The sequence below is a fragment of the Chironomus tepperi genome, unplaced genomic scaffold, assembly GCF_022539635.2.
Source record: "Chironomus tepperi strain 1889 unplaced genomic scaffold, CSIRO-AGI_Ctep_v1 contig_354, whole genome shotgun sequence".
Classification (NCBI taxonomy): Eukaryota; Metazoa; Arthropoda; class Insecta; order Diptera; family Chironomidae; genus Chironomus; species Chironomus tepperi.
Genome location: NW_027226476.1, coordinates 3,764,982 through 3,791,388, shown reverse-complemented (window position 1 = coordinate 3,791,388; position 26,407 = coordinate 3,764,982). Strand labels below are relative to the sequence as shown.

Genomic DNA, 26,407 nt, shown 5'->3' with positions numbered 1-26,407 from the left:
TAAACAGCTGAAATTTTATGAAATTATAAGAAAACATTGGCATTGAATAATTTAAATGTATAGCAGCTATGAATAAATGGTGCTGAAGTTGAGGGTAGGATGTGACTAAAGTATAACGAGACAGAGTTGGCACTACAGCATTGTGCGGCATTAGTAGTGAATTTTGGCTGTCAAACCTCCATTCTCCAATCCATGTCGGCTTAAGATCATAGGAACTTCTGTCTGGAGTTAATTTGATCACATTATTCTCATCATATGAGCTTGCTCTTTGATTTTTCGACAAAAAAATCTCAAATTTTACCTAAATTTTTGCAATCCCTCTCCACTAGTGTATCATGACTCACAGTTTGGACTTGGTTTGGACAGCACTGATTTATGATGCGTCTGATGAATTATTATAATGATAAATAATAACTAGTAAAACTTAAGTCAAAGCATTTACATATCGATAATAATCGTATAGTTGCCTAAAACATTAAAAAATCATTTGATTGACACATGTTCCAAAGTCTACAAAAGCAATAAGATCAGTTGGTGGAAAAATTTTATTATTTTAAAAAATATAAAAATTAAATTTTTCCAACCTTTTCCCAACTCAATTCTATTTAAAATTATACATAATTATTACTTTTACTAGAATAATTTCCCCACCAAGCGGAATGACAGACAGAAGGACAGGTGACTTAAATTATATTTTTAATTTACAATGTATCAATATAATGCAATAAATCTTCGAATAATTTAAGATTATAATTAATATTTTTAGCGCCAATATTATCCAAATACTCAGAAATGTTAAAATTAGTCGGCGCAATTCGTCGATTTAAAAATTCCTTCAATTTTCCCTCACTTCCTTTAAACAAATCTTTCAAAAATTCAGCAACCAGAGTGCATCGTTCAAATTGTGTGAACCTGATCATGTAAGGCATAAAGTCATTTGAATCTAAAATCATCTTTTGAAGCTCAATTTTATCAAATAATTTCACATAAATGTCCTTAACAATCTCAATGGCAATGACTGACTCATGTACACTTGAATGCTGACTGATTAGGGTCACATGAAAAATGTTAAATGATGGATAAAAATAGCACTTTTGATTTGGGGAATTACGGTAGTAAAAGTAACATTCGCCGTCAATTTTCCTAGTCAGCATGTCACGTTGCTGTTCGACTGTCGTGTGACTGACAAAAAAGTCCCAAAATGGTTTAAAATTGTGAACTGATCTGTAGAGAATGTTCCTGGATTCAAAGAGATTGTAGATCTCAGTTGACTCAAAGACGTGATTGGTTTGGTTGAAAAGATACGGGTAGTAGGATCTATCATCATTATGCCTTGATATTCCATTGAAAATATTGGAAATTTGAAGTTTTTGGTCATTTTTTGTTAGAAATGTTTGTGAAATATTCCAAAATCTTTGATGTTTAATGAAGTCAAATTCTTTGTATGTTAGTGGACTGGATATGGATGTTAACAGTTCCCTAACCTCACTTTTTGTCAATAATTCAACAATTCCCTCTAAAACAGCCATTAAATCGTCACTTTTCAAAATTTCCTCATCTAAATAATATTCATCATGAAAGACATTCCTAGGCTTACCCCTACTCACTGACTGCTTATTAATCGCATACAACCCATACAATATAATCCCTTTTTGATTCCTGCCATTCACAAATTTCTCATACTCATCCGCAGTCAAATATTTTTCACCCAAACTTTTAATAACACTTCTATTAAAATTATCAATCCCTTCTGGTAAGTAAGCCCAATTATAAGATGCTGTGTACAATGTCTCATTCTCATCAATCTCAAGCAGGTCTGTCAGCAACTTGTGATCCTTTTTGAAGAACAAAAACAGAAATTTAAACGCTTCAACTTGTTTAGCTCTCAAAATACTGAAGAAAATTCTCGAAAATTTTCTTTTTAAAATGTCAACCATATTTGAGTCTAAACCATGATTATTCACTCCAGCCTGTGACTCTAGATATGAAATCATAAAATTTGTTGTCTTCACTTGATCAATATAATAAAATTCAGTGAGATATTGGAAGTAATGAAACACTACGACAGCATCGTCAACGTCTACATTAACAAAATCAAAAATATTCTCAACTAAAAATTGAGCAACAAAAAATTCAGCAAATGTTTTATGTAAAAATTCACCGTTAATGTCCAAAATTTCCATTTGAGAAATTTCAATGTTATTTAGTTCCTTTGGGACTTTTTTACGCATAATTTTTAATTTTCCGGCAATCATTTGAGTCAATGGATTGATTAATCGGAGATCACTTTTTATGGCAAACATTTGATACATTTCAACCATATCAAAATTACGATATTTAATAAAAGCATCAACGGAGAATTTAGCGGCAACTTTGCTCTTTTTTTGCCAAATTTCGATCTTTTTATGGACAAATCCAAGATAAATATCATAACGATTTTCAGATTTATAGATGTAATCGTTGGTTGAGATCAAGTCAGCAATCATTCCAAGCATTAGTGGAGTATTCAAGTCTTCATCATCATGGTAGCGTATTGTAATATTAAGTTTTGAAGATTTAACAATATTTAGGGTCTTAAAAACAAAGTTATTGATCTGAGAATCTTCAATGTTTATAGACTTAAAGAATTTCGTTAAAAATTCTACTTGTTGATCTTCATTGAACGGTACGAGTGAATATGGATGGACTTGTAAGGACATAACAAGTTGTTCAATATATAAAGGTCTAGTGCATACAAATTGAACGTTGGATGTGTCACGTTGAATAGACACTAATGTATTGAGTATGAATTTACTATAAGTTGGTGATATTTCATCAAATGTATTCCAAAGAAGCACAACCGACCCGGACTTGTAAAGTTCATGAAAAATTGTTTGATCAAATTGGGTTAGGTTAAAAATTTTGGTCAAAAGACTTTCGACATCGTTAACAGTTCCATTTTCTAAGTATAGATTTGAGTATTCTTTAAGGTTAATGTAGGACACCCACTTAGTTGGGTATTTCTTTTTGATTCTTATAGCAAATTGCTCAAAATTAATTGTCTTTCCAGTTCCATCTTCTGATGATAAAATGAAGATTTTTGAGGTCTCTGTCATGTTGAGGATCTTGTCGAAATTATCATGAAATGATGTGAAATTAAGAAGTGTATCCAGGGAGTTGTCGGCACTGGACACAAAGTAGGACAGGATCTGATTATTCGATTTATTCTTTATATCCGCCATCTTTTGGACATAGCCACTTATGTCCTGACCCACAAATTGATCAAAATATTCCCTAAATTTTGTCTCATTTAACCAGTCACGATTGCCGTTCCTGTACTCGTTATAAATGTACAGGATGTCGTCCTCATTCCAAAAGAATCGCTCAACATAAAATTTAGTCCGATTTTCAATCATTTTATCAACAATCAGCTTATTACCGTTAAGGACATCAATAATATTCTGAGATGTCAAAACATTAAAACATTTAGAACCTTGGACATGAAGGTCAATAAACCTAACACTCTCATTTTGAAATGTAAAATTTGAGTTTAGGAATTTATCCTTCAACTTTTCAGTCAAATTCCCCCAATCAAGCACAACAAGCTCATTTAAATAATGCAAATATGTATCCTCAAAATTCAATTTTGATCCTTCCAGGGCCTGCTCAATGTGATCAGATGTTAGCTTCTCATAGGCAACCGACCCATCAGAAAACAAATCCTTAAACTTAATATCAACATTTTTATACACAACTGATGAATTCATGACTGTAATCTTCTCAGTCGTCGACAATTCATTGAACTTATAGACACGCTTATGTAAAATAATTCCAACAAAAACAGTCCCAATTAGCCCAAGGATAGCCAAAATTCCAGTAATTAATGAAATTTTCTTAAATTTAGAAATTTTCCTATCTTTTATGAGAATCTCCTTTTCAGTACGTCCTTCAATTTCCGGCAGGGCATCTTTCATGTCTGGCATAATGGTTTTCTCAAAAAAGTTGAAAAGACATCCGAAAATTCCGCGAACTTCAGTCAATTTCTCAGGATTCTTTGAGTAAATTGCCAATAAATGAACAACTCGAACAATCAGCTCAGCATGATACATATCGGGTGGATAATATTCATACACAGCATTAACAACTTCTTCTTTGTCAATAATTGCAGCACAATGAGCGGATATATCCTCAAATTCTTGAATTGCCTTGTTATCGTTGGCTTTGTAAGGCTTCGCGTTATTTCCATAAACCAAATTCATCGCATAATGACACAATTCGTGTGCAATAATAGCCAATGTCTCGCATGATGTAGCTTCATTGAGTAGCTGCTTAGCACCGATGTAAATTCTACCTGATGTGTAAAATAGCCCTTGTGTATTGGATGTAGCTGTAGGATCAGCAACATTGACTGAATCGCGATTAAAGTCGAAGATAATTTTAAAGTTTTTTGATGCTGCGACGACCATAAGAACCATTCGAATGATGCCGTTGGCATTTAGGGCTCGATAAGCTTTTCGGACGATCTTCAACTTGTGTTCAGCATCTGCAACGTCATGAGTGATAAAGGATTTAGTCATGAGGACATTTATGTGCTTATCGGGTAACTCCTGTGTGTATTTGTTGTGGATTTCCCGAAGTGTTCTTTGGTCTTCGTACTCAAGTTCTTCGTAGAGCTCCTCTGGGTCCTCATTTGGTGCAAATGTGTGTCTGTGATTGATAAGGAATTCATAACATTTAAATGATGATGACTTGACTGCTACTTTGAGTGCTGATTCGTTGGAAAAGTTGTAAAAATGACGAGTTTTTGGAAGTTTAAAGTAAATTATTTCAAGTTTTTCAATATTGTCAGCCTTAATCATGTTGAAAAACTCCTCAAGTTGTACAATAAATTCCGTAAAATAACCTGGATATTCCTTTACACTTCTTGGTACGGGTAATGGCACATCTTCTCCATACAATGCCTGAATCAGCTGAAAATGACCATTTTGTAGTGCAATATCCTGAATATTTAAATTTTGTCCTGGGACATCAGCATTTAAACCATATTTGTATAACCGAATGGCTAAATTGACTCTACCAGCTTCACACGCAAGGAGCAGCAAATTGTAGTGACGGGAATCTGAAAAGCAGATGATTTCGAACTGATTTGCTTCTTCGCTGATTTTGAATGTGCTGGAGATGCCTGAAAGAAGATCATAATTAACATTCGTGTGTATGATCCATAATTTTCTACAAAACTATCCTACCTAAGTATCCACATCCTAGTTCCTTTACCAAGAATTCCGCTACAAATTCATAAAGTTCTGCATCACTTTCTAACATCGTATCTTCATGATGTCTTGTTTTAAGGAAATAACTAAGTTCCTTTGACTTCCAGTAAATCACAAATTTGTTTAACTTGTCAGACACACAGTAAACCACAATCGACTTATTACGATATAAATATCCAAGTTCATTTATCTCAGATAATGTAAAGTCGTCAAAACCATCATCAAAATAAAGAGTAGCCAGTATGACGTCATCAGATTCATGTAGATCTTTATTCAATGCTAAGCAATCCACGGCATGCTTAAAATCTTTACAATTCTCAATATTAATTCTATTTATGTTGATATTTGCTTCTTCGTGTTTTAAATCAAGTGGCAAATTAGTTGATTCTGTGGACATTATGATGTACGATTTGGCTACGTGATGATAGCTATCTATGTTGCGAAGAACATTGACGAATTCAAGTGCTATTGGAGATAAAAATTGGATATTTGGAAATTAGTCTGAATCAGGGTTTGAATCTAGAATTATTGAGTTAATATCAAAAGCGAATATGGGATAAAATCTGGACTCAGGCTAGACACAATTCAGTGTGCCTTCCACATAAAGGGTTACGTTATACGCAAACAACCCAAAATTCTTGAATCACGAATGATTATGAGTTTTTTTTAAAACCACACACATTTTTTGCGATTGTTTTGATACACAAAACAGCCGTTTTTGTCAATGCCATCTAATTAATCAAAATAATTTACAAATTTATGCTAAACATTTTAGTCGTATGAATCGCGTCACTCTTGCTACTGCTAATTAAAATGTTATACGCTTACAGTCAGAGTTGGCATGCCTTCGTGAAGATTGAATTCCACAAGGAAAAAGGTACAACTTAATTTTATGCATGAAATCAATTAACTTCAATTAATTAAATAATTTAAAAAAAAACTTTTTAAAAAATCATCGTTTTTCGCGTGGACTAAAAAGTAAAAAATAACTTTTATTTTGTGCTGTAGAGAAATTGGTTTGAAAGTTGAGACCACCCATGAATTACAAACATGCACCTTGACTTTATCGTATAGTTCTACAACAAAAAACGAGGGCGCCTGGTATCAGAACTTCGTCAAAGATTCGCGCCCTCGTTTTTTGTTGTAGAACTATACGATAAAGTCAAGGTGCATGTTTGTAATTCATGGGTGGTCTCAACTTTCAAACCAATTTCTCTACAGCACAAAATAAAAGTTATTTTTTACTTTTTAGTCCACGCGAAAAACGATGATTTTTTAAAAAGTTTTTTTTTATAAAGTATTTTATTTTCAACTTTTTAGTCCAAATATCAATCTGTTTGTTATTTTGATTTTCATTCAGTCTTTTACGATTAGCTCGATTAGTATGGTATTATCTCATAAATCGTAGTGTTGTAACGGGTGCGGAAAATGTTCACGCCTTCACTCGCTTCGCTCCGTTCAGGTCATAAAAATTTGTGAGCTTCGCTCAATCAAGTCCGGACTGCGTTCGAATTATTTAAGTTCGAGCTTCGCTCGAATTAGATCACAGTAGTGTTGGACCCCGCTTCGCTTCGCTTCGTTAGTCCGACTGTTATTAGGTCACAGTAGTGTCGGACTCCACTTCGCTGCGCTTCGTTCGCCCGACTGTTATTAGGTCACAGGAGTGTCGGACTCCACTTCGCTCCGCTTCGTTCGCCCGACTGTTGTTAGGTCACAGTAGTGTCGGACTCCACTTCGCTCCGCTTCGTTCGCCCGACTGTTATTAGGTCACAGTAGTGTCGGACTCCACTTCGCTCCGCTTCGTTCGCCCGACTGTTATTAGGTCACAGTAGTGTCGGACTCCACTTCGCTGCGCTTCGTTCGTCCGACTGTTATTAGGTCACAGTAGTGTCGGGCTCCACTTCGCTGCGCTTCGTTCGTCCGACTGTTATTAGGTCACAGTAGTGTCGGACTCCACTTCGCTTCGCTTCGTTCGCCCGACTGTTATTAGGTCACAGTAGTGTCGGACTCCACTTCGCTCCGCTTCGTTCGCCCGACTGTTGTTAGGTCACAGTAGTGTCGGACTCCACTTCGCTCCGCTTCGTTCGTCCGACTGTTATTAGGTCACAGTAGTGTCGGACTCCACTTCGCTCCGCTTCGTTCGCCCGACTGTTATTAGGTCACAGTAGTTTCGGACTCCACTTCGCTCCGCTTCGTTCGCTCGACTGTTATTAGGTCACAGTAGTGTCGGACTCCACTTCGCTCCGCTTCGTTCGCCCGACTGTTGTTAGGTCACAGTAGTGTCGGACTCCACTTCGCTCCGCTTCGTTCGCCCGACTGTTATTAGGTCACAGTAGTGTCGGACTCTACTTGACTCCATGCTGATTGTTTTGAAATGGATTTTTGTAAATCTGAGATTTATTTCTGTTCAATTAGTAGCATTAAAAGTAATTATGTCACTAATTTTCCAAATAAAAACCAAGCTTTGCTTGGCATAAGTTTAAAGAACTAAGTTAGACCGATAGGCCGGACAGAATCCTGTACAGAATCAAAAGATTGAATTTTATGATTAAATAACACAAAATAATCAAAAAAAAGAAAATGCTAAAAAAGGAAGCCTACTCATACCTAGACTTGAACTCACGACCTCTTGTTTATTAGAACCTGAACTCTAACCATTACGCCACCACGGCATATTAATTATGTTTTTATAAATGGCAATTTATAATAGTAATAAAAAGTAATTATTTGATATTATTATTATAATTATTAATATTATCAAGAAATTTATATTTGAGCTTTAATTTAAATTTAATTTCTGATAATTAAGGATTAGTTTTTTCAACACTTTTCATAAAACATAAATTTTTAGTGAAAATGCGTGATGAAAAATATTAAACTCCAAGAAAACATTGGAAATTAACTTAGAAAAGTGTGAAAATGGAAAATTCTGTCTTTAATCATTATAAATTACCAAAAAAGTATGAAAAAGAATTGAAAATGGACGACAAAAAAAGTTGAAAAATTTGAGACTTGAACTCATGATCGGCTTGGAATTTTTGAAGAATAAAATTTTTAAGGACTACGTAAAAATTACGTACGTAAAATGCACGTAATACGTAAGCTTGAAATAAAAATTAATTAATTATAGCATAACTAAGCTATTTTATGATTCGCAAATGCTTGAATATTGTATTGTCATCGAGAATACACACCCATAAAAAATTTCGGCTTGATTGGAGCAGTAGAAGTGGTCGAAAATTCAATCGCAAGATTTGAACAAGACAAACAGACAAACAGACAAGAAAGCAAGTTAAGAAAAACGATGTAAAAACAGGAATTAACAACTAGGATAAGAAAACTAGTGCAAAATTCGGCATTTGTGAGAGGTTTTCTTATCTGGAAAATTTCAATTTCATGATGCTTAGTGCATCAACTTCCAAAAATTTTCGGCCTTTCAATAGACCGGTAAGCTACCTCCAAATATGGGCTTGCCAACTCTGTTTAAAATCTTGACTTTCAACTTCATTATTTTTGATAATTTCTTAAATAATGTTTGTAAATTTGCGATAATTTTTAAGTATTACAACTGTTTTCACTTATTTTTACAGGTAAAATAACAAATCTTTCACAAAAATACTAAATATTCAAAAACATTTACTAAAATATAATACACCACTCACTTGATTGAATTTTTGCACAATAATGAGATATAAACCTAAAAATCAACAGCTATTGTGTCAATTAGAATATATTTTAATACAGTCAAGCATTAAAGAACATTGCAGTGGATGAAGAACACGCATAAAGTTTTAACAAATCAAAAACATCCATTGTACACAAACCCAAAAGCTGGCATCAGAGACACTAAATCTTCATTAACATTTACAATGAAATCAATCACTAAACATTGACACTGACACAAACGTTTATCAGACACAACTAAAGCATATCACCGCATGGACAAGAACAAGGCATGTACAACTCTTACATCAGACTATGGCTAAGTATGTGCAGTGATTGAGGAAGGAAACGCTTAAAGAACTTATTATAATGATTACACAACTTAACTTATCGACTTATCAAAAACCATATAAGTTGCTGATAGGAAAATGAAGTCTAAAATTGACATTGGCACTGAATCACTCAATGTAGTAACTGGAATTCAAAACAAAACATCCGCAGATTATCGAAGTACAAGCCTACCGAAAGAAAACATCATAAAAATCAATTTAATGTGAATTACCAGCCATGTCGGAATTACAAGAAACGAAAAGGTTGACCTGGAAATAAATCAGGCAACCAAAGGAGTAATTAACGGACATCAGGTTTAATAAGTGCAGGCAATAGCAGTTATCGAAGCTTTTTCACAAAACTATGAGTTTATTTAATTTTTCGTCACTCACTTAATAATTTTTACAATTTATTTTGTTTTCCTGTTAGTTATTTTATTTTAATCCTGTTAACTGTACATATTTTAGTTATGTTTATTATTTAATAAATTCACCACGACTCACACTTATTTTCCAACTACTTAATTTAATTTTTTAATATTTCACGTTCGCGATCTTTCGTTTGTTTTTTTCCAACTGAGAACCTTACATTTTATAAGGTTCTGCAAAAACATTTGTACGGTTTTACAATTTGAATTTTCAATGACGGTTAAATTTCAAATATCAAAAGTACGTTATTTACAGACCTATTGTTTTCATAAATAATTTTAATTACCTAATAACTATTAAATAATTTCTCTAAACGAGAAATTATTTAACAAACAGTAATATAAAGAAATTGAATTTTGAAAAAGGTGACTATCTGAATGGAACGAAGGACTTAGTATAATAAAATAGGAACTTTGAAAAAGACTGTAGACAATTGGAATACAATTAGCTTATTCAACATAAAGGACCAAACAGTGATAACAAGACTAAGATTATGTCAAACTAGAATGACTCTAAGACATTTAATTAAACAGACAAATGCTCTGACTTGCTTAACAAGAAGACAAACATGCATTAGATGCAGTCTTGACAAGACACTTCTTGCCAAACACAAAGTTTACTTAGGCTCATTGGAAAAGAGCAGTGAGAATGAACCAGAAAGAGTTTTCAAATATTCAAAATTGTAAGATTTCTACTACAAAATTCTTAATTAAACTTAATAAAACAGTCAATGAGCAGTATATCCAGAAAAACTCTCAAAAATGCTCCTTAAACTATGCAACCGGATATACTTCAAAGTTTACAAAAGCTGCTAGTTGAGAAACTAGTAAAGTAGCAATTAAAAATATAAAAGCTTGCCATACATACTGCATATATTCTGTTATTCTGGTCTAAGCCACGCCTCCTTTTCTTTGGAACTGTAATTTCAAAAGATCCGAATCCAAAATGGCGATTTGTTATGCTTTTTTTAATTGAGAATCTCAATTTTGATCTTAATCATTTCAAGTTTCAGTTCATATTGTTTATATCCATATAATAAAATGTCATTGCTTGGGCCGCAACCCAAATTTATTACACAATCTTTGGATGGAATCCACAAGGGAAAAGGCGAACAGGAGCTGTAAATCTACTTGGTGTAGAATAGGAATGAAAGAATGTCAGCTGAACGTGCGGGCAGAGAATTTGTACAAACTAGACGACAGAGCCAGCAACAGAGTCCGATGGAAAGCCTTCTGTTGTAACCTAAGCTCCATATGAAGCATGGTTGAAGTAAGGAAGTAAGTATACCCCGAGTGATCTGTTTGGAACAGAAATTTAAGAGAAAATTTCTTCCGAAAACATATTGCAGTTTAATGGAAATTTTCATCACAATTTTATGGAATTTCCAAACTAAGGAAAGAAAATATCTCTGAAAATATTAAAAGATCATCAAAATTAAAACACAAATGTATTCATTGCAGTGCGATAAAGACGCTTTATTTTGTATGAAAAAAGACAAAAATTTTCTTACACTAAAATTTTGCTTTATAGGAAAACAACAAAATAAAGACTTGGTGCAGGATAGACAAAAGTGATTCTAATTCAAAGTAGAGTATGGAAAGGATAGGAAAGTATTATCTAATCACCACTTATTATAGGATAGGATTACTTAAGTAGACAATTTAGGACTTAAAATATGTGAGGAATTTAAAATAGTTTCTAGTAGTAATTTAGGAGTTGAGGACATCTTCCAAGCCTTTAACAGCATCTTGGAGTGCCTTGCCAAACTTCTCCTTCTTTTCAGGTGTCAATTTCTTGCCATCAACTTCAACACTTCCAGCTTCAATGTCACCACCTTGTGGTTTGAACAATTTAGCCAAAATGTCAAACATTCCAGTCTTTTTGGTGTTGGATTCTTCACATTCTGGGAATTTGGCACCATCACAATTGCAGTTCTTCTTGCAACAATCTTTGTCATAGACATCACGGTAGAAGTATTTAAGTAATACATCAATGATCATCTTACGACGTTTACAATCAGGTGCACATGTACAGTCACAAGGTTCTAAAATATATATATAGGAACATATTAATCAATAAGGTATAATACAAAATATAATCTCATGACATACTCTTTGTGGTAACATCCTCGTCACTTTCACCGGAATCAACACATGTTGTTGGAACTGGAGTTGGTTCTGATACTTCTTGACTTTCTTCGGATTCAATGCAAGTTGTTCGATGATCAGGTCTTGGTACACTTGGTTTGCTTGGCTTGCTTGGTTTACTGCACGTGCTTGGCTTTCCTGCTGAAGTACATCTGCACTTCTTGCTGTTGAATCTACCATTCTTTTTAGCGCATTTTTCAGCTTCAGTTCTCTTCATTGCACTACCACATTTTTCTGGTTTGCTATGTTTGCTTGGTTTGCTGTGCTTGCTTGGTTTGCTGTGCTTGCTTGGCTTGCTGTGCTTGCTTGGTGTACTGTGCTTGCTTGGCTTACTGTGCTTGCTTGGTTTGCTATGCTTGCTTGGTTTGCTGTGCTTGCTTGGTTTGCTGTGCTTGCTTGGTTTGCTGTGCTTGCTTGGCTTGCTGTGCTTGCTTGGTGTACTGTGCTTGCTTGGTGTACTGTGCTTGCTTGGCTTACTGTGCTTGCTTGGTTTGCTGTGCTTGCTTGGTTTGCTGTGCTTGCTTGGTGTACTGTGCTTGCTTGGTTTGCTGTGCTTGCTTGGCTTACTGTGCTTGCTTGGTTTTCCTGCTGAAGTACATCTGCACTTCTTGCTGTTGAATCTACCATTCTTTTTAGCGCATTTTTCAGCTTCAGTTCTCTTCATTGCACTACCACATTTTTCTGGTTTGCTATGTTTGCTTGGTTTGCTGTGCTTGCTTGGTTTGCTGTGCTTGCTTGGTGTACTGTGCTTGCTTGGTTTGCTGTGCTTGCTTGGTTTGCTGTGCTTGCTTGGCTTGCTGTGCTTGCTTGGTTTGCTGTGCTTGCTTGGTTTGCTGTGCTTGCTTGGTGTACTGTGCTTGCTTGGTTTGCTGTGCTTGCTTGGCTTACTGTGCTTGCTTGGTTTTCCTGCTGAAGTACATCTGCACTTCTTGCTGTTGAATCTACCATTCTTTTTAGCGCATTTTTCAGCTTCAGTTCTCTTCATTGCACTACCACATTTTTCTGGTTTGCTATGTTTGCTTGGTTTGCTGTGCTTGCTTGGTTTGCTGTGCTTGCTTGGTTTACTGTGCTTGCTTGGTTTGCTGTGCTTGCTTGGTTTGCTGTGCTTGCTTGGCTTGCTGTGCTTGCTTGGTTTGCTGTGCTTGCTTGGTGTACTGTGCTTGCTTGGTTTGCTGTGCTTGCTTGGTTTGCTATGTTTGCTTGGTTTGCTGTGCTTGCTTGGTTTGCTGTGCTTGCTTGGTTTGCTGTGCTTGCTTGGCTTACTGTGCTTGCTTGGCTTACTGTGCTTGCTTGGTTTGCTATGCTTGCTTGGTTTGCTGTGCTTGCTTGGTTTGCTGTGCTTGCTTGGCTTGCTGTGCTTGCTTGGCTTACTGTGCTTGCTTGGCTTACTGTGCTTGCTTGGTTTGCTGTGCTTGCTTGGTTTGCTGTGCTTGCTTGGTTTGCTGTGCTTGCTTGGCTTACTGTGCTTGCTTGGCTTACTGTGCTTGCTTGGCTTACTGTGCTTGCTTGGTTTTCCTGCTGAAGTACATCTGCACTTCTTGCTGTTGAATCTACCATTCTTTTTAGCGCATTTTTCAGCTTCAGTTCTCTTCATTGCACTACCACATTTTTCTGGTTTGCTATGTTTGCTTGGTTTGCTGTGTTTGCTTGGTTTGCTGTGCTTGCTTGGCTTGCTGTGCTTGCTTGGCTTACTGTGCTTGCTTGGTTTGCTGTGCTTGCTTGGTTTGCTGTGCTTGCTTGGCTTGCTGTGCTTGCTTGGCTTACTGTGCTTGCTTGGTTTGCTATGCTTGCTTGGTTTGCTGTGCTTGCTTGGTTTGCTGTGTTTGCTTGGTTTGCTGTGCTTGCTTGGTGTACTGTGCTTGCTTGGTTTGCTGTGCTTGCTTGGTTTGCTGTGCTTGCTTGGCTTGCTGTGCTTGCTTGGTTTGCTGTGCTTGCTTGGTGTACTGTGCTTGCTTGGTTTGCTGTGCTTGCTTGGCTTGCTGTGCTTGCTTGGTTTGCTGTGCTTGCTTGGTTTGCTGTGCTTGCTTGGCTTACTGTGCTTGCTTGGCTTACTGTGCTTGCTTGGCTTACTGTGCTTGCTTGGTTTGCTGTGCTTGCTTGGTTTGCTGTGCTTGCTTGGTTTGCTGTGCTTGCTTGGCTTACTGTGCTTGCTTGGCTTACTGTGCTTGCTTGGCTTACTGTGCTTGCTTGGTTTTCCTGCTGAAGTACATCTGCACTTCTTGCTGTTGAATCTACCATTCTTTTTAGCGCATTTTTCAGCTTCAGTTCTCTTCATTGCACTACCACATTTTTCTGGTTTGCTATGTTTGCTTGGTTTGCTGTGCTTGCTTGGTTTGCTGTGCTTGCTTGGCTTACTGTGCTTGCTTGGCTTACTGTGCTTGCTTGGTTTGCTGTGCTTGCTTGGTTTGCTGTGCTTGCTTGGTTTGCTGTGCTTGCTTGGCTTACTGTGCTTGCTTGGCTTACTGTGCTTGCTTGGCTTACTGTGCTTGCTTGGTTTTCCTGCTGAAGTACATCTGCACTTCTTGCTGTTGAATCTACCATTCTTTTTAGCGCATTTTTCAGCTTCAGTTCTCTTCATTGCACTACCACATTTTTCTGGTTTGCTATGTTTGCTTGGTTTGCTGTGCTTGCTTGGTTTGCTGTGCTTGCTTGGCTTGCTGTGCTTGCTTGGTTTGCTGTGCTTGCTTGGTTTGCTGTGCTTGCTTGGTTTGCTGTGCTTGCTTGGTTTGCTGTGCTTGCTTGGTTTGCTGTGCTTGCTTGGCTTACTGTGCTTGCTTGGCTTACTGTGCTTGCTTGGTTTTCCTGCTGAAGTACATCTGCACTTCTTGCTGTTGAATCTACCATTCTTTTTAGCGCATTTTTCAGCTTCAGTTCTCTTCATTGCACTACCACATTTTTCTGGTTTGCTATGTTTGCTTGGTTTGCTGTGCTTGCTTGGTTTGCTGTGCTTGCTTGGTTTGCTGTGCTTGCTTGGCTTGCTGTGCTTGCTTGGTTTGCTGTGCTTGCTTGGTTTGCTGTGCTTGCTTGGTTTGCTGTGCTTGCTTGGTTTGCTGTGCTTGCTTGGCTTACTGTGCTTGCTTGGCTTACTGTGCTTGCTTGGTTTTCCTGCTGAAGTACATCTGCACTTCTTGCTGTTGAATCTACCATTCTTTTTAGCGCATTTTTCAGCTTCAGTTCTCTTCATTGCACTACCACATTTTTCTGGTTTGCTATGTTTGCTTGGTTTGCTGTGCTTGCTTGGTTTGCTGTGCTTGCTTGGTTTGCTGTGCTTGCTTGGTTTGCTGTGCTTGCTGTGCTTGCTTGGTTTGCTGTGCTTGCTTGGCTTACTGTGCTTGCTTGGCTTACTGTGCTTGCTTGGTTTTCCTGCTGAAGTACATCTGCACTTCTTGCTGTTGAATCTACCATTCTTTTTAGCGCATTTTTCAGCTTCAGTTCTCTTCATTGCACTACCACATTTTTCTGGTTTGCTATGTTTGCTTGGTTTGCTGTGCTTGCTTGGTTTGCTGTGCTTGCTTGGCTTGCTGTGCTTGCTTGGCTTGCTGTGCTTGCTTGGTTTGCTGTGCTTGCTTGGTTTGCTGTGCTTGCTTGGTTTGCTGTGCTTGCTTGGCTTACTGTGCTTGCTTGGCTTACTGTGCTTGCTTGGCTTACTGTGCTTGCTTGGTTTTCCTGCTGAAGTACATCTGCACTTCTTGCTGTTGAATCTACCATTCTTTTTAGCGCATTTTTCAGCTTCAGTTCTCTTCATTGCACTACCACATTTTTCTGGTTTGCTATGTTTGCTTGGTTTGCTGTGCTTGCTTGGTTTGCTGTGCTTGCTTGGTTTGCTGTGCTTGCTTGGTTTGCTGTGCTTGCTTGGTGTACTGTGCTTGCTTGGTTTGCTGTGCTTGCTTGGCTTACTGTGCTTGCTTGGCTTACTGTGCTTGCTTGGCTTACTGTGCTTGCTTGGCTTACTGTGCTTGCTTGGTTTTCCTGCTGAAGTACATCTGCACTTCTTGCTGTTGAATCTACCATTCTTTTTAGCGCATTTTTCAGCTTCAGTTCTCTTCATTGCACTACCACATTTTTCTGGTTTGCTATGTTTGCTTGGTTTGCTGTGCTTGCTTGGTTTGCTGTGCTTGCTTGGTTTGCTGTGCTTGCTTGGTTTGCTGTGCTTGCTTGGTGTACTGTGCTTGCTTGCTGTGCTTGCTTGGCTTGCTGTGCTTGCTTGGTTTGCTGTGCTTGCTTGGCTTACTGTGCTTGCTTGGCTTACTGTGCTTGCTTGGCTTACTGTGCTTGCTTGGCTTACTGTGCTTGCTTGGTTTTCCTGCTGAAGTACATCTGCACTTCTTGCTGTTGAATCTACCATTCTTTTTAGCGCATTTTTCAGCTTCAGTTCTCTTCATTGCACTACCACATTTTTCTGGTTTGCTATGTTTGCTTGGTTTGCTGTGCTTGCTTGGTTTGCTTGCTTGGTTTGCTGTGCTTGCTTGGTTTGCTGTGCTTGCTTGGTTTGCTGTGCTTGCTTGGTTTGCTGTGCTTGCTTGGCTTGCTTGGTTTGCTGTGCTTGCTTGGCTTACTGTGCTTGCTTGGCTTACTGTGCTTGCTTGGCTTACTGTGCTTGCTTGGTTTTCCTGCTGAAGTACATCTGCACTTCTTGCTGTTGAATCTACCATTCTTTTTAGCGCATTTTTCAGCTTCAGTTCTCTTCATTGCACTACCACATTTTTCTGGTTTGCTATGTGCTTGCTTGGTTTGCTGTGCTTGCTTGGTCTGTGCTTGCTTGGTTTGCTTGTTGGTTTGCTGTGCTTGCTTGGCTTTGCTGTGCTTGCTTGCTTGTTTGCTGTGCTTGCTTGGTTTGCTGTGCTTGCTTGGTTTGCTGTGCTTGCTTGGTTTGCTTGCTTGCTTGCTTGCTTGCTTGGTTTGCTGTGCTTGCTTGGCTTACTGTGCTTGCTTGGCTTACTGTGCTTGCTTGGCTTACTGTGCTTGCTTGGTTTTCCTGCTGAAGTACATCTGCACTTCTTGCTGTTGAATCTACCATTCTTTTTAGCGCATTTTTCAGCTTCAGTTCTCTTCATTGCACTACCACATTTTTCTGGTTTGCTATGTTTGCTTGGTTTGCTGTGCTTGCTTGGTTTGCTGTGCTTGCTTGGTTTGCTGTGCTTGCTTGGTTTGCTGTGCTTTGGTTTGCTGTGCTTGCTTGGCTTGCTGTGCTTGCTTGGTTTGCTGTGCTTGCTGTGCTTGCTTGGCTTACTGTGCTTGCTTGGCTTACTGTGCTTGCTTGGCTTACTGTGCTTGCTTGGTTTTCCTGCTGAAGTACATCTGCACTTCTTGCTGTTGAATCTACCATTCTTTTTAGCGCATTTTTCAGCTTCAGTTCTCTTCATTGCACTACCACATTTTTCTGGTTTGCTATGTTTGCTTGGTTTGCTGTGCTTGCTTGGTTTGCTGTGCTTGCTTGGTTTGCTGTGCTTGCTTGGTTTGCTGTGCTTGCTTGGCTTACTGTGCTTGCTTGGCTTACTGTGCTTGCTTGGCTTACTGTGCTTGCTTGGTTTGTGCTTCCTGCTGAAGTACATCTGCACTTCTTGCTGTTGAATCTACCATTCTTTTTAGCGCATTTTTCAGCTTCAGTTCTCTTCATTGCACTACCACATTTTTCTGGTTTGCTGTGCTTGCTTGGTTTGCTGTGCTTGCTTGGTTTGCTGTGCTTGCTTGGCTTGCTGTGCTTGCTTGGTTTGCTGTGCTTGCTTGGCTTGCTGTGCTTGCTTGGCTTACTGTGCTTGCTTGGCTTACTGTGCTTGCTTGGCTTACTGTGCTTGCTTGGTTTTCCTGCTGAAGTACATCTGCACTTCTTGCTGTTGAATCTACCATTCTTTTTAGCGCATTTTTCAGCTTCAGTTCTCTTCATTGCACTACCACATTTTTCTGGTTTGCTATGTTTGCTTGGTTTGCTGTGCTTGCTTGGTTTGCTGTGCTTGCTTGGTTTGCTGTGCTTGCTTGGCTTGCTTGGTTTGCTGTGCTTGCTTGGCTTACTGTGCTTGCTTGGCTTGGTTTGCTGTGCTTGCTTGGCTTGCTGTGCTTGCTTGGCTTACTGTGCTTGCTTGGTTTGTGCTTGCTGGTTTGCTGTGCTTGCTTGCTGTGCTTGCTTGGTTTAGGTTGCTGCTTGGTTTGCTGTGCTTGCTTGTTACTGTGCTTGCTTGCTTGGTTTGCTGTGCTTGGTTTGCTGTGCTTGCTTGGTTTGCTGTGCTTGCTTGGTTTGCTGTGCTTGCTTGGTTTGCTGTGCTTGCTTGGTTTGCTGTGCTTGCTTGGTTTGCTGTGCTTGCTTGGCTTGCTGTGCTTGCTTGGCTTACTGTGCTTGCTTGGCTTACTGTGCTTGCTTGGCTTACTGTGCTTGCTTGGCTTACTGTGCTTGCTTGGTTTTCCTGCTGAAGTACATCTGCACTTCTTGCTGTTGAATCTACCATTCTTTTTAGCGCATTTTTCAGCTTCAGTTCTCTTCATTGCACTACCACATTTTTCTGGTTTGCTATGTTTGCTTGGTTTGCTGTGCTTGCTTGGTTTGCTGTGCTTGCTTGGTTTGCTTGCTGTGCTTGCTTGGGTTTGCTGTGCTTGCTTGGTTTGCTGTGCTTGCTTGGCTTGCTGTGCTTGCTTGGTTTGCTGTGCTTGCTTGGTTTGCTGTGCTTGCTTGGTTTGCTGGTTTGCTGCTTGCTTGGCTTGCTGTGCTTGCTTGGTTTGCTGTGCTTGCTGTGCTTGCTTGGTTTGCTGTGCTTGCTTGGTTTGCTGTGCTTGCTTGGCTTGCTGTGCTTGCTTGGCTTACTGTGCTTGCTTGGCTTACTGTGCTTGCTTGGTTTTCCTGCTGAAGTACATCTGCACTTCTTGCTGTTGAATCTACCATTCTTTTTAGCGCATTTCAGCTTCAGTTCTCTTCATTGCTACCACATTTTTGTTTGCTGGTTTGCTGTGCTTGCTTGGTTTGCTGTGCTTGCTTGGTTTGCTGTGCTTGCTTGGTTTGCTTGCTTGCTTGCATTGCTTGGTTTGCTGTGCTTGCTTGGTTTGCTGTGCTTGCTTGGCTTGGTGCTGTGCTTGCTTGGTTTGCTGTGCTTGCTTGGCTTACTGTGCTTGCTTGGCTTACTGTGCTTGCTTGGTTTGCTGGTTTTCCTGCTGAAGTACATCTGCACTTCTTGCTGTTGAATCTTGCGCATTTTTCAGCTTCAGTTCTCTTCATTGCTACCACATTTTTCTGGTTTGCTATGCTTGGTTTGCTGTGCTTGCTTGGTTTGCTGGCTTGCTGTGTTTGCTTGGTTTGCTGTGCTTGCTTGGTTTGCTGTGCTTGCTTGGTTGGTGCTGTGCTTGCTTGGTTTGCTGTGCTTGCTGTGCTTGCTTGGCTTGCTGTGCTTGCTTGGCTTACTGTGCTTGCTTGGCTTACTGTGCTTGCTTGGTTACTGTGCTTGCTGAAGTACATCTGCACTTCTTGCTGTTGAATCTACCATTCTTTTTAGCGCATTTTTCAGCTTCAGTTCTCTTCATTGCACTACCACATTTTTCTGGTTTGCTATGTTTGCTTGGTTTGCTGTGCTTGCTTGGTTTGCTGTGCTTGCTTGGTTTGCTGTGCTTGCTTGGTTTGCTGTGCTTGCTTGGTTTGCTGTGCTTGCTTGGTTTGCTGTGCTTGCTTGGTTTGCTGTGCTTGCTTGGCTTACTGTGCTTGCTTGGCTTACTGTGCTTGCTTGGCTTACTGTGCTTGCTTGGTTTTCCTGCTGAAGTACATCTGCACTTCTTGCTGTTGAATCTACCATTCTTTTTAGCGCATTTTTCAGCTTCAGTTCTCTTCATTGCACTACCACATTTTTCTGGTTTGCTGTGTTTGCTTGGTTTGCTGTGCTTGCTTGGTTTGCTGTGCTTGCTTGGTTTGCTGTGCTTGCTTGGTTTGCTGTGCTTGCTTGGGTTTGCTGTGCTTGCTTGGCTTACTGTGCTTGCTTGGCTTACTGTGCTTGCTTGGTTTTCCTGCTGAAGTACATCTGCACTTCTTGCTGTTGAATCTACCATTCTTTTTAGCGCATTTTTCAGCTTCAGTTCTCTTCATTGCACTACCACATTTTTCTGGTTTGCTGTGCTTGCTTGGTTGCTTGCTTGGTTTGCTGTGCTTGCTTGGTTTGCTGTGCTTGCTTGGTTACTGTGCTTGCTTGCTGTGCTTGCTTGGTTTGCTGTGCTTGCTTGGTTTGCTTTTGCTTGGTTGTGCTTGCTGGTTTGCTTGGCTTGCTTGCTTTGCTTGGTTTGCTTGCTGTGCTTGCTTGGTTTGCTGTGCTTGCTTGGCTTGCTGTGCTTGCTTGGTTTGCTGTGCTTGCTTGGTTTGCTGTGCTTGCTTGGTTTGCTGTGCTTGCTTGGCTTACTGTGCTTGCTTGGCTTGCTGTGCTTGCTTGGCTTACTGTGCTTGCTTGGTTTTCCTGCTGAAGTACATCTGCACTTCTTGCTGTTGAATCTACCATTCTTTTTAGCGCATTTTTCAGCTTCAGTTCTCTTCATTGCACTACCACATTTTTCTGGTTTGCTATGTTTGCTTGGTTTGCTGTGCTTGCTTGGTTTGCTGTGCTTGCTTGGTTTGCTGTGCTTGCTTGGTTTGTGCTTGCTTGGTGTACTGTGCTTGCTTGGTTTGCTGTGCTTGCTTGGTTTGCTGTGCTTGCTTGGTTTGCTGTGCTTGCTTGGCTTGCTGTGCTTGCTTGGTTTGCTGTGCTTGCTGTGCTTGCTTGGCTTACTGTGCTTGCTTGGCTTACTGTGCTTGCTTGGCTTACTGTGCTTGCTTGGCTTACTGTGCTTGCTTGGTTTTCCTGCTGAAGTACATCTGCACTTCTTGCTGTTGAATCTACCATTCTTTTTAGCGCATTTTTCAGCTTCAGTTCTCTTCATTGCACTACCACATTTTTCTGGTTTGCTATGTTTGCTTGGTTTGCTGTGCTTGCTTGGTTTGCTGTGCTTGCTTGGCTTGCTGTGCTTGCTTGGTTTGCTGTGCTTGCTTGGCTTACTGTGCTTGCTTGGTTTGCTGTGCATCTGCACTTCTTGCTGTTGAATCTACCATTCTTTTTAGCGCATTTTTCAGCTTCAGTTCTCTTCATTGCACTACCACATTTTTCTGGTTTGCTATGTTTGCTTGGTTTGCTGTGCTTGCTTGGTTTGCTGTGCTTGCTTGGTTTGCTGTGCTTGCTTGGTTTGCTGTGCTTGCTTGGTTTGCTTGGCTTACTGTGCTTGCTTGGCTTACTGTGCTTGCTTGGTTTTCCTGCTGAAGTACATCTACTGTGCTTGCTTGTTCTTTTGCTGTGCTTGCTTGGTTTGCTGTGCTTGCTTGGTTTGCTGTGCTTGCTTGGCTTGCTGTGCTTGCTTGGTTTGCTGTGCTTGCTTGGTTTGCTGTGCTTGCTTGGTTTGCTGTGCTTGCTTGGCTTACTGTGCTTGCTTGGCTTACTGTGCTTGCTTGGCTTACTGTGCTTGCTTGGCTTACTGTGCTTGCTTGGCTTACTGTGCTTGCTTGGTTTTCCTGCTGAAGTACATCTGCACTTCTTGCTGTTGAATCTACCATTCTTTTTAGCGCATTTTTCAGCTTCAGTTCTCTTCATTGCACTACCACATTTTTCTGGTTTGCTGTGTTTGCTTGGTTTGCTGTGCTTGCTTGGTTTGCTGTGCTTGCTTGGTTTGCTGTGCTTGCTTGGTTTGCTGTGCTTGCTTGGTTTGCTGTGCTTGCTTGGTTTGCTGTGCTTGCTTGGTTTGCTGTGCTTGCTGTGCTTGCTTGGCTTACTGTGCTTGCTTGGCTTACTGTGCTTGCTTGGCTTACTGTGCTTGCTTGGTTTTCCTGCTGAAGTACATCTGCACTTCTTGCTGTTGAATCTACCATTCTTTTTAGCGCATTTTTCAGCTTCAGTTCTCTTCATTGCACTACCACATTTTTCTGGTTTGCTATGTTTGCTTGGTTTGCTGTGCTTGCTTGGTTTGCTGTGCTTGCTTGGTTTGCTGTGCTTGCTTGGTTTGCTGTGCTTGCTTGGTTTGCTGTGCTTGCTTGGTTTGCTGTGCTTGCTTGGTTTGCTGTGCTTGCTTGGTTTGCTGTGCTTGCTTGGTTTGCTGTGCTTGCTTGGCTTGCTGTGCTTGCTTGGTTTGCTGTGCTTGCTTGGCTTACTGCTTGCTTGGCTTACTGTGCTTGCTTGGCTTACTGTGCTTGCTTGGCTTACTGTGCTTGCTTGGTTTTCCTGCTGAAGTACATCTGCACTTCTTGCTGTTGAATCTACCATTCTTTTTAGCGCATTTTTCAGCTTCAGTTCTCTTCATTGCACTACCACATTTTTCTGGTTTGCTATGTTTGCTTGGTTTGCTGTGCTTGCTTGGTTTGCTGTGCTTGCTTGGTTTGCTGTGCTTGCTTGGTTTGCTGTGCTTGCTTGGTTTGCTGTGCTTGCTTGGTTTGCTGTGCTTGCTTGGCTTGCTGTGCTTGCTTGGTTTGCTGTGCTTGCTTGGCTTACTGTGCTTGCTTGGCTTACTGTGCTTGCTTGGCTTACTGTGCTTGCTTGGTTTTCCTGCTGAAGTACATCTGCACTTCTTGCTGTTGAATCTACCATTCTTTTTAGCGCATTTTTCAGCTTCAGTTCTCTTCATTGCACTACCACATTTTTCTGGTTTGCTATGTTTGCTTGGTTTGCTGTGCTTGCTTGGTTTGCTGTGCTTGCTTGGTTTGCTGTGCTTGCTTGGTTTGCTGTGCTTGCTTGGTGTACTGTGCTTGCTTGGTTTGCTGTGCTTGCTTGGCTTACTGTGCTTGCTTGGCTTACTGTGCTTGCTTGGCTTACTGTGCTTGCTTGGCTTACTGTGCTTGCTTGGCTTACTGTGCTTGCTTGGTTTTCCTGCTGAAGTACATCTGCACTTCTTGCTGTTGAATGTACCATTCTTTTTAGCGCATTTTTCAGCTTCAGTTCTCTTCATTGCACTACCACATTTTTCTGGTTTGCTATGTTTGCTTGGTTTGCTGTGCTTGCTTGGTTTGCTGTGCTTGCTTGGTTTGCTGTGCTTGCTTGGTTTGCTGTGCTTGCTTGGTTTGCTGTGCTTGCTTGGTTTGCTGTGCTTGCTTGGCTTGCTGTGCTTGCTTGGTTTGCTGTGCTTGCTTGGCTTACTGTGCTTGCTTGGCTTACTGTGCTTGCTTGGCTTACTGTGCTTGCTTGGTTTTCCTGCTGAAGTACATCTGCACTTCTTGCTGTTGAATCTACCATTCTTTTTTGCGCATTTTTCAGCTTCAGTTCTCTTCATTGCACTACCACATTTTTCTGGTTTGCTATGTTTGCTTGGTTTGCTGTGCTTGCTTGGTTTGCTGTGCTTGCTTGGTTTGCTGTGCTTGCTTGGTTTGCTGTGCTTGCTTGGCTTGCTGTGCTTGCTTGGTTTGCTGTGCTTGCTTGGCTTACTGTGCTTGCTTGGCTTACTGTGCTTGCTTGGCTTACTGTGCTTGCTTGGTTTTCCTGCTGAAGTACATCTGCACTTCTTGCTGTTGAATCTACCATTCTTTTTAGCGCATTTTTCAGCTTCAGTTCTCTTCATTGCACTACCACATTTTTCTGGTTTGCTATGTTTGCTTGGTTTGCTGTGCTTGCTTGGTTTGCTGTGCTTGCTTGGTTTGCTGTGCTTGCTTGGTTTGCTGTGCTTGCTTGGTTTGCTGTGCTTGCTTGGCTTGCTGTGCTTGCTTGGTTTGCTGTGCTTGCTTGGCTTATTCTGCTTGCTTGGTTTGCTGTGCTTGCTTGGTGTACTGTGCTTGCTTGGTTTGCTGTGCTTGCTTGGCTTACTGTGCTTGCTTGGCTTACTGTGCTTGCTTGGCTTACTGTGCTTGCTTGGTTTTCCTGCTGAAGTACATCTGCACTTCTTGCTGTTGAATCTACCATTCTTTTTAGCGCATTTTTCAGCTTCAGTTCTCTTCATTGCACTATCGCATTTTTCTGGTTTACTTTGTTTTGGCTTGGTTCCACTTGGTTTTTCTGGATGTCCGCGACTTGGTTTTTCTGGACGTCCGTGACTTGGTTTTTCCGGACGTCCGTGACTTGGTTTTTCTGGATGTCCATGACCTGGTTTTTCTGGATGTCCGCGACCTGGTTTTTCTGGATGTCCATGACCTGGTTTTTCTGGATGTCCATGACTTGGTTTTTCTGGATGTCCGTGACCTGGTTTTTCTGGATGTCCATGACCTGGTTTTTCTGGATGTCCGCGACTTGGTTTTTCTGGACGTCCGTGACTTGGTTTTTCTGGACGTCCGTGACTTGGTTTTTCTGGATGTCCATGACCTGGTTTTTCTGGATGTCCGTGACCTGGTTTTTCTGGATGTCCATGACCTGGTTTTTCTGGATGTCCATGACTTGGTTTTTCTGGATGTCCGTGACCTGGTTTTTCTGGATGTCCATGACCTGGTTTTTCTGGATGTCCGCGACTTGGTTTTTCTGGATGTCCATGACCTGGTTTTTCTGGATGTCCGTGACTTGGTTTTTCTGGATGTCCATGACCTGGTTTTTCTGGATGTCCGCGACTTGGTTTTTCTGGATGTCCATGACCTGGTTTTTCTGGATGTCCGTGACCTGGTTTTTCTGGATGTCCATGACCTGGTTTTTCTGGATGTCCGCGACTTGGTTTTTCTGGATGTCCATGACCTGGTTTTTCTGGTCGTCCGTGACTTGGCTTCTTAGGATGTCCGCGACTTGGTTTTTCAGGACGTGTTCTTGGTTCTGAATCTGGATTTTCATTGGATTTGTCATCATCGGTTTCAGATGATCCTGAATTTTCATCAGATTCAACAGGTTTAGTTTCGTTGTCATCATCATCATCTTCTTCAGTCTCATGTTTTGGAGGAGAAGGTTTTTCGCAATCACATGTTTGTGGATTGAATTTTCCATTTTCTTTGGCACAATCGGCAGCGCCCTTCTTTTTCATTGCATCATCACATGTTGGTTTTGGTCCTGGTCCTGGGTGTGGATGAGGATGTGGTTCTGGTCCTGGAACTGGTTTTTCATCAGATGCATCATCGTCGCTTTCAGATGATCCTGATTTTTCATCAGAATCAGCAGGTTGTGTTTCCTTATCAGGCTTTTCGCAATCACATGTTTGTGCATTAAACTTTCCTTTTTCTTTATCGCATTCAGCTGCAGCCTTTTGTTTCATTGCATCATCACATTTTGGTTTTGGTCCTGGTCCTGGTCCTGGTTGTGGAGCTGGTTTTGGTTCTTCACTTGAACTTGATTCTGAGCTACTTTCACCTTCTTCTTCTGGTTCAACTTCATCATCACCTGGCTTCTTTCCTTCTTTTTCTTCTTAATGATTTCATCAGATTCACCATCATCTTCTTCTGATGTTTCTGTCTCATCTTCTATGACTTCTTCGATCGTTTCTTCTTCATCAGGCTCAGTATTGCCTTTGTTTTCCTTTCCTTTCTTTCCTGTTGGCTTAACTCCGGCTGTTGTTGACTGTGATTTTAAAGTTTAATTATATTATTTTATTTTGGAATATATAAATGACTGTTTAGTAGAGTTCGTCCAAAACTGCAAGTCTGCAATTGCGTTAAATGCAAAAATGCAGGCCTACTGTGCGGTATCGAACATTTGGTTTTTAGACAAAGTGCCTGAATAATTTCTAGACAAAAAAACTATTTGTATTGAACTTTAAGGAACTCTTTTGTCAAAAAATTGAGTTAATTAATTATTTTCAGCTTACCTCGTCTTCATATTCGTAGTCGTACTCGTACTCATATTCATCACTAAAATATTATTAAGATTCAATTTTAAGATTTATAATTTAATTTTTCTTTAAAAAACATTTTTAATTTTTTAATAAAATTAATTTTTTAAATTTAATCAGAATAAAATTCTAATTTCAATATTAAATCACTAAATACTAAGAATTATCATTCAAATTAGGAATAGCTTTATAAATTAAAATTAGAAATATTTTTGAGTAATTAAAAAATACTTACTAGTACTCGTCGTCGTAGTACTCATCATCGTAGTATTCATCGTCGTAGTAATCATCGCCATATTCGTAGTCGTCACCACCGTCGACTGGACCTTCAGGATCTGATGGACCTTCTGGCTGGCCTGGATTTTCAGGCTTACCTTCCGGTTTCTCAGGTCTGTCAGTTCTCTTTGGTCTCTCCGGTGGTGCCGGCGTAGTTTCCATATCGGCGATTCTCTTCTTCGGAGGAGGTTGAGCATTTGGGTTTTCCTTCTTAATGATCTCCAACACTTCATCAGAGCATACAATCTCTTTGTTAGTGTTTTCTTCACATGAAGATTCGGATTTAGACCCGAACACACTTGCAGTTCCAATAAGGAACAGCAAAATTAAAAATGATTTTTTCATTTTTTTTCACTAATTTTTCACTTGGTTTTCACTTATTTTACACTTCTTTACTATTTCTAGGAGAAGTCTGGAAATGAATTCCAAAAACTGACTTTTCTAGGCTCCGAGGTCCTCCTTTTATACCCATAAATTGAGAGAATCTGTCATGTGACTCAAATTTACTCTCATCCAGTCTGATATAGAATAATTTTACTTCATCTTTTAGTCAATTTTATTAATAAAAAAATAGTTTAAATGTTGTGCTGAAGTCAGACATCTGTTTTAA

The 26,407-nt window shown here is 39.9% G+C and overlaps 5 protein-coding genes and 1 pseudogene across 8 annotated transcripts; all 6 read right to left on the bottom strand.

Moving 5' to 3' along the window:
- Positions 1-43: 43 nt before the first annotated feature.
- On the bottom strand, positions 44-8,973 carry LOC139094288 (uncharacterized). Of its 4 annotated transcripts, none has more exons than XR_011544765.1 (4): positions 8,912-8,973; positions 5,226-5,714; positions 302-5,161; positions 44-222 (listed from the first exon to the last, which is right to left on the bottom strand). XR_011544765.1 is itself a non-coding variant. In XM_070645302.1 (4 exons), exons 2-4 carry the CDS (start codon positions 5,644-5,646, stop codon positions 374-376), a joined length of 3,996 nt encoding a protein of 1,331 aa, XP_070501403.1. In that variant the 5' UTR covers positions 5,647-5,714; positions 8,912-8,973; the 3' UTR covers positions 44-373. The 4 variants fall into 4 exon arrangements, 2 of the variants coding, with proteins under 2 accessions (XP_070501403.1, XP_070501402.1); XR_011544766.1 differs by having other exon boundaries at positions 44-218; XM_070645302.1 differs by having other exon boundaries at positions 44-384; positions 1,598-5,161.
- Positions 8,974-11,120: 2,147 nt separating this feature from the next.
- LOC139094291 (G patch domain-containing protein 8-like) lies at positions 11,121-15,880 on the bottom strand. The gene is made up of 2 exons (XM_070645313.1): positions 11,782-15,880; positions 11,121-11,714 (listed from the first exon to the last, which is right to left on the bottom strand). Exons 1-2 carry the CDS (start codon positions 15,863-15,865, stop codon positions 11,380-11,382), a joined length of 4,419 nt encoding a protein of 1,472 aa, XP_070501414.1. The 5' UTR covers positions 15,866-15,880; the 3' UTR covers positions 11,121-11,379.
- Positions 15,881-15,890: 10 nt separating this feature from the next.
- On the bottom strand, positions 15,891-17,369 carry LOC139094453 (micronuclear linker histone polyprotein-like). Its single transcript, XM_070645487.1, is given in 4 exon segments — positions 15,891-15,949; positions 15,995-16,268; positions 16,270-16,575; positions 16,719-17,369. Coding segments are annotated over 4 exon segments (1,290 nt in total).
- Positions 17,370-19,041: 1,672 nt separating this feature from the next.
- LOC139094451 (balbiani ring protein 2-like) lies at positions 19,042-19,836 on the bottom strand (annotated as a pseudogene).
- Positions 19,837-19,869: 33 nt separating this feature from the next.
- Positions 19,870-21,395, bottom strand: LOC139094450 (balbiani ring protein 2-like). Its single transcript, XM_070645486.1, is given in 4 exon segments — positions 19,870-20,449; positions 20,570-20,828; positions 20,831-21,061; positions 21,299-21,395. Coding segments are annotated over 4 exon segments (1,167 nt in total).
- Positions 21,396-21,816: 421 nt separating this feature from the next.
- On the bottom strand, positions 21,817-26,216 carry LOC139094449 (serine/arginine repetitive matrix protein 1-like). Its single transcript, XM_070645485.1, is given in 4 exon segments — positions 21,817-25,086; positions 25,089-25,250; positions 25,498-25,540; positions 25,757-26,216. Coding segments are annotated over 4 exon segments (3,732 nt in total). The 5' UTR covers positions 26,143-26,216; the 3' UTR covers positions 21,817-21,945.
- Between the last annotated feature and the right edge of the window lie 191 nt (positions 26,217-26,407).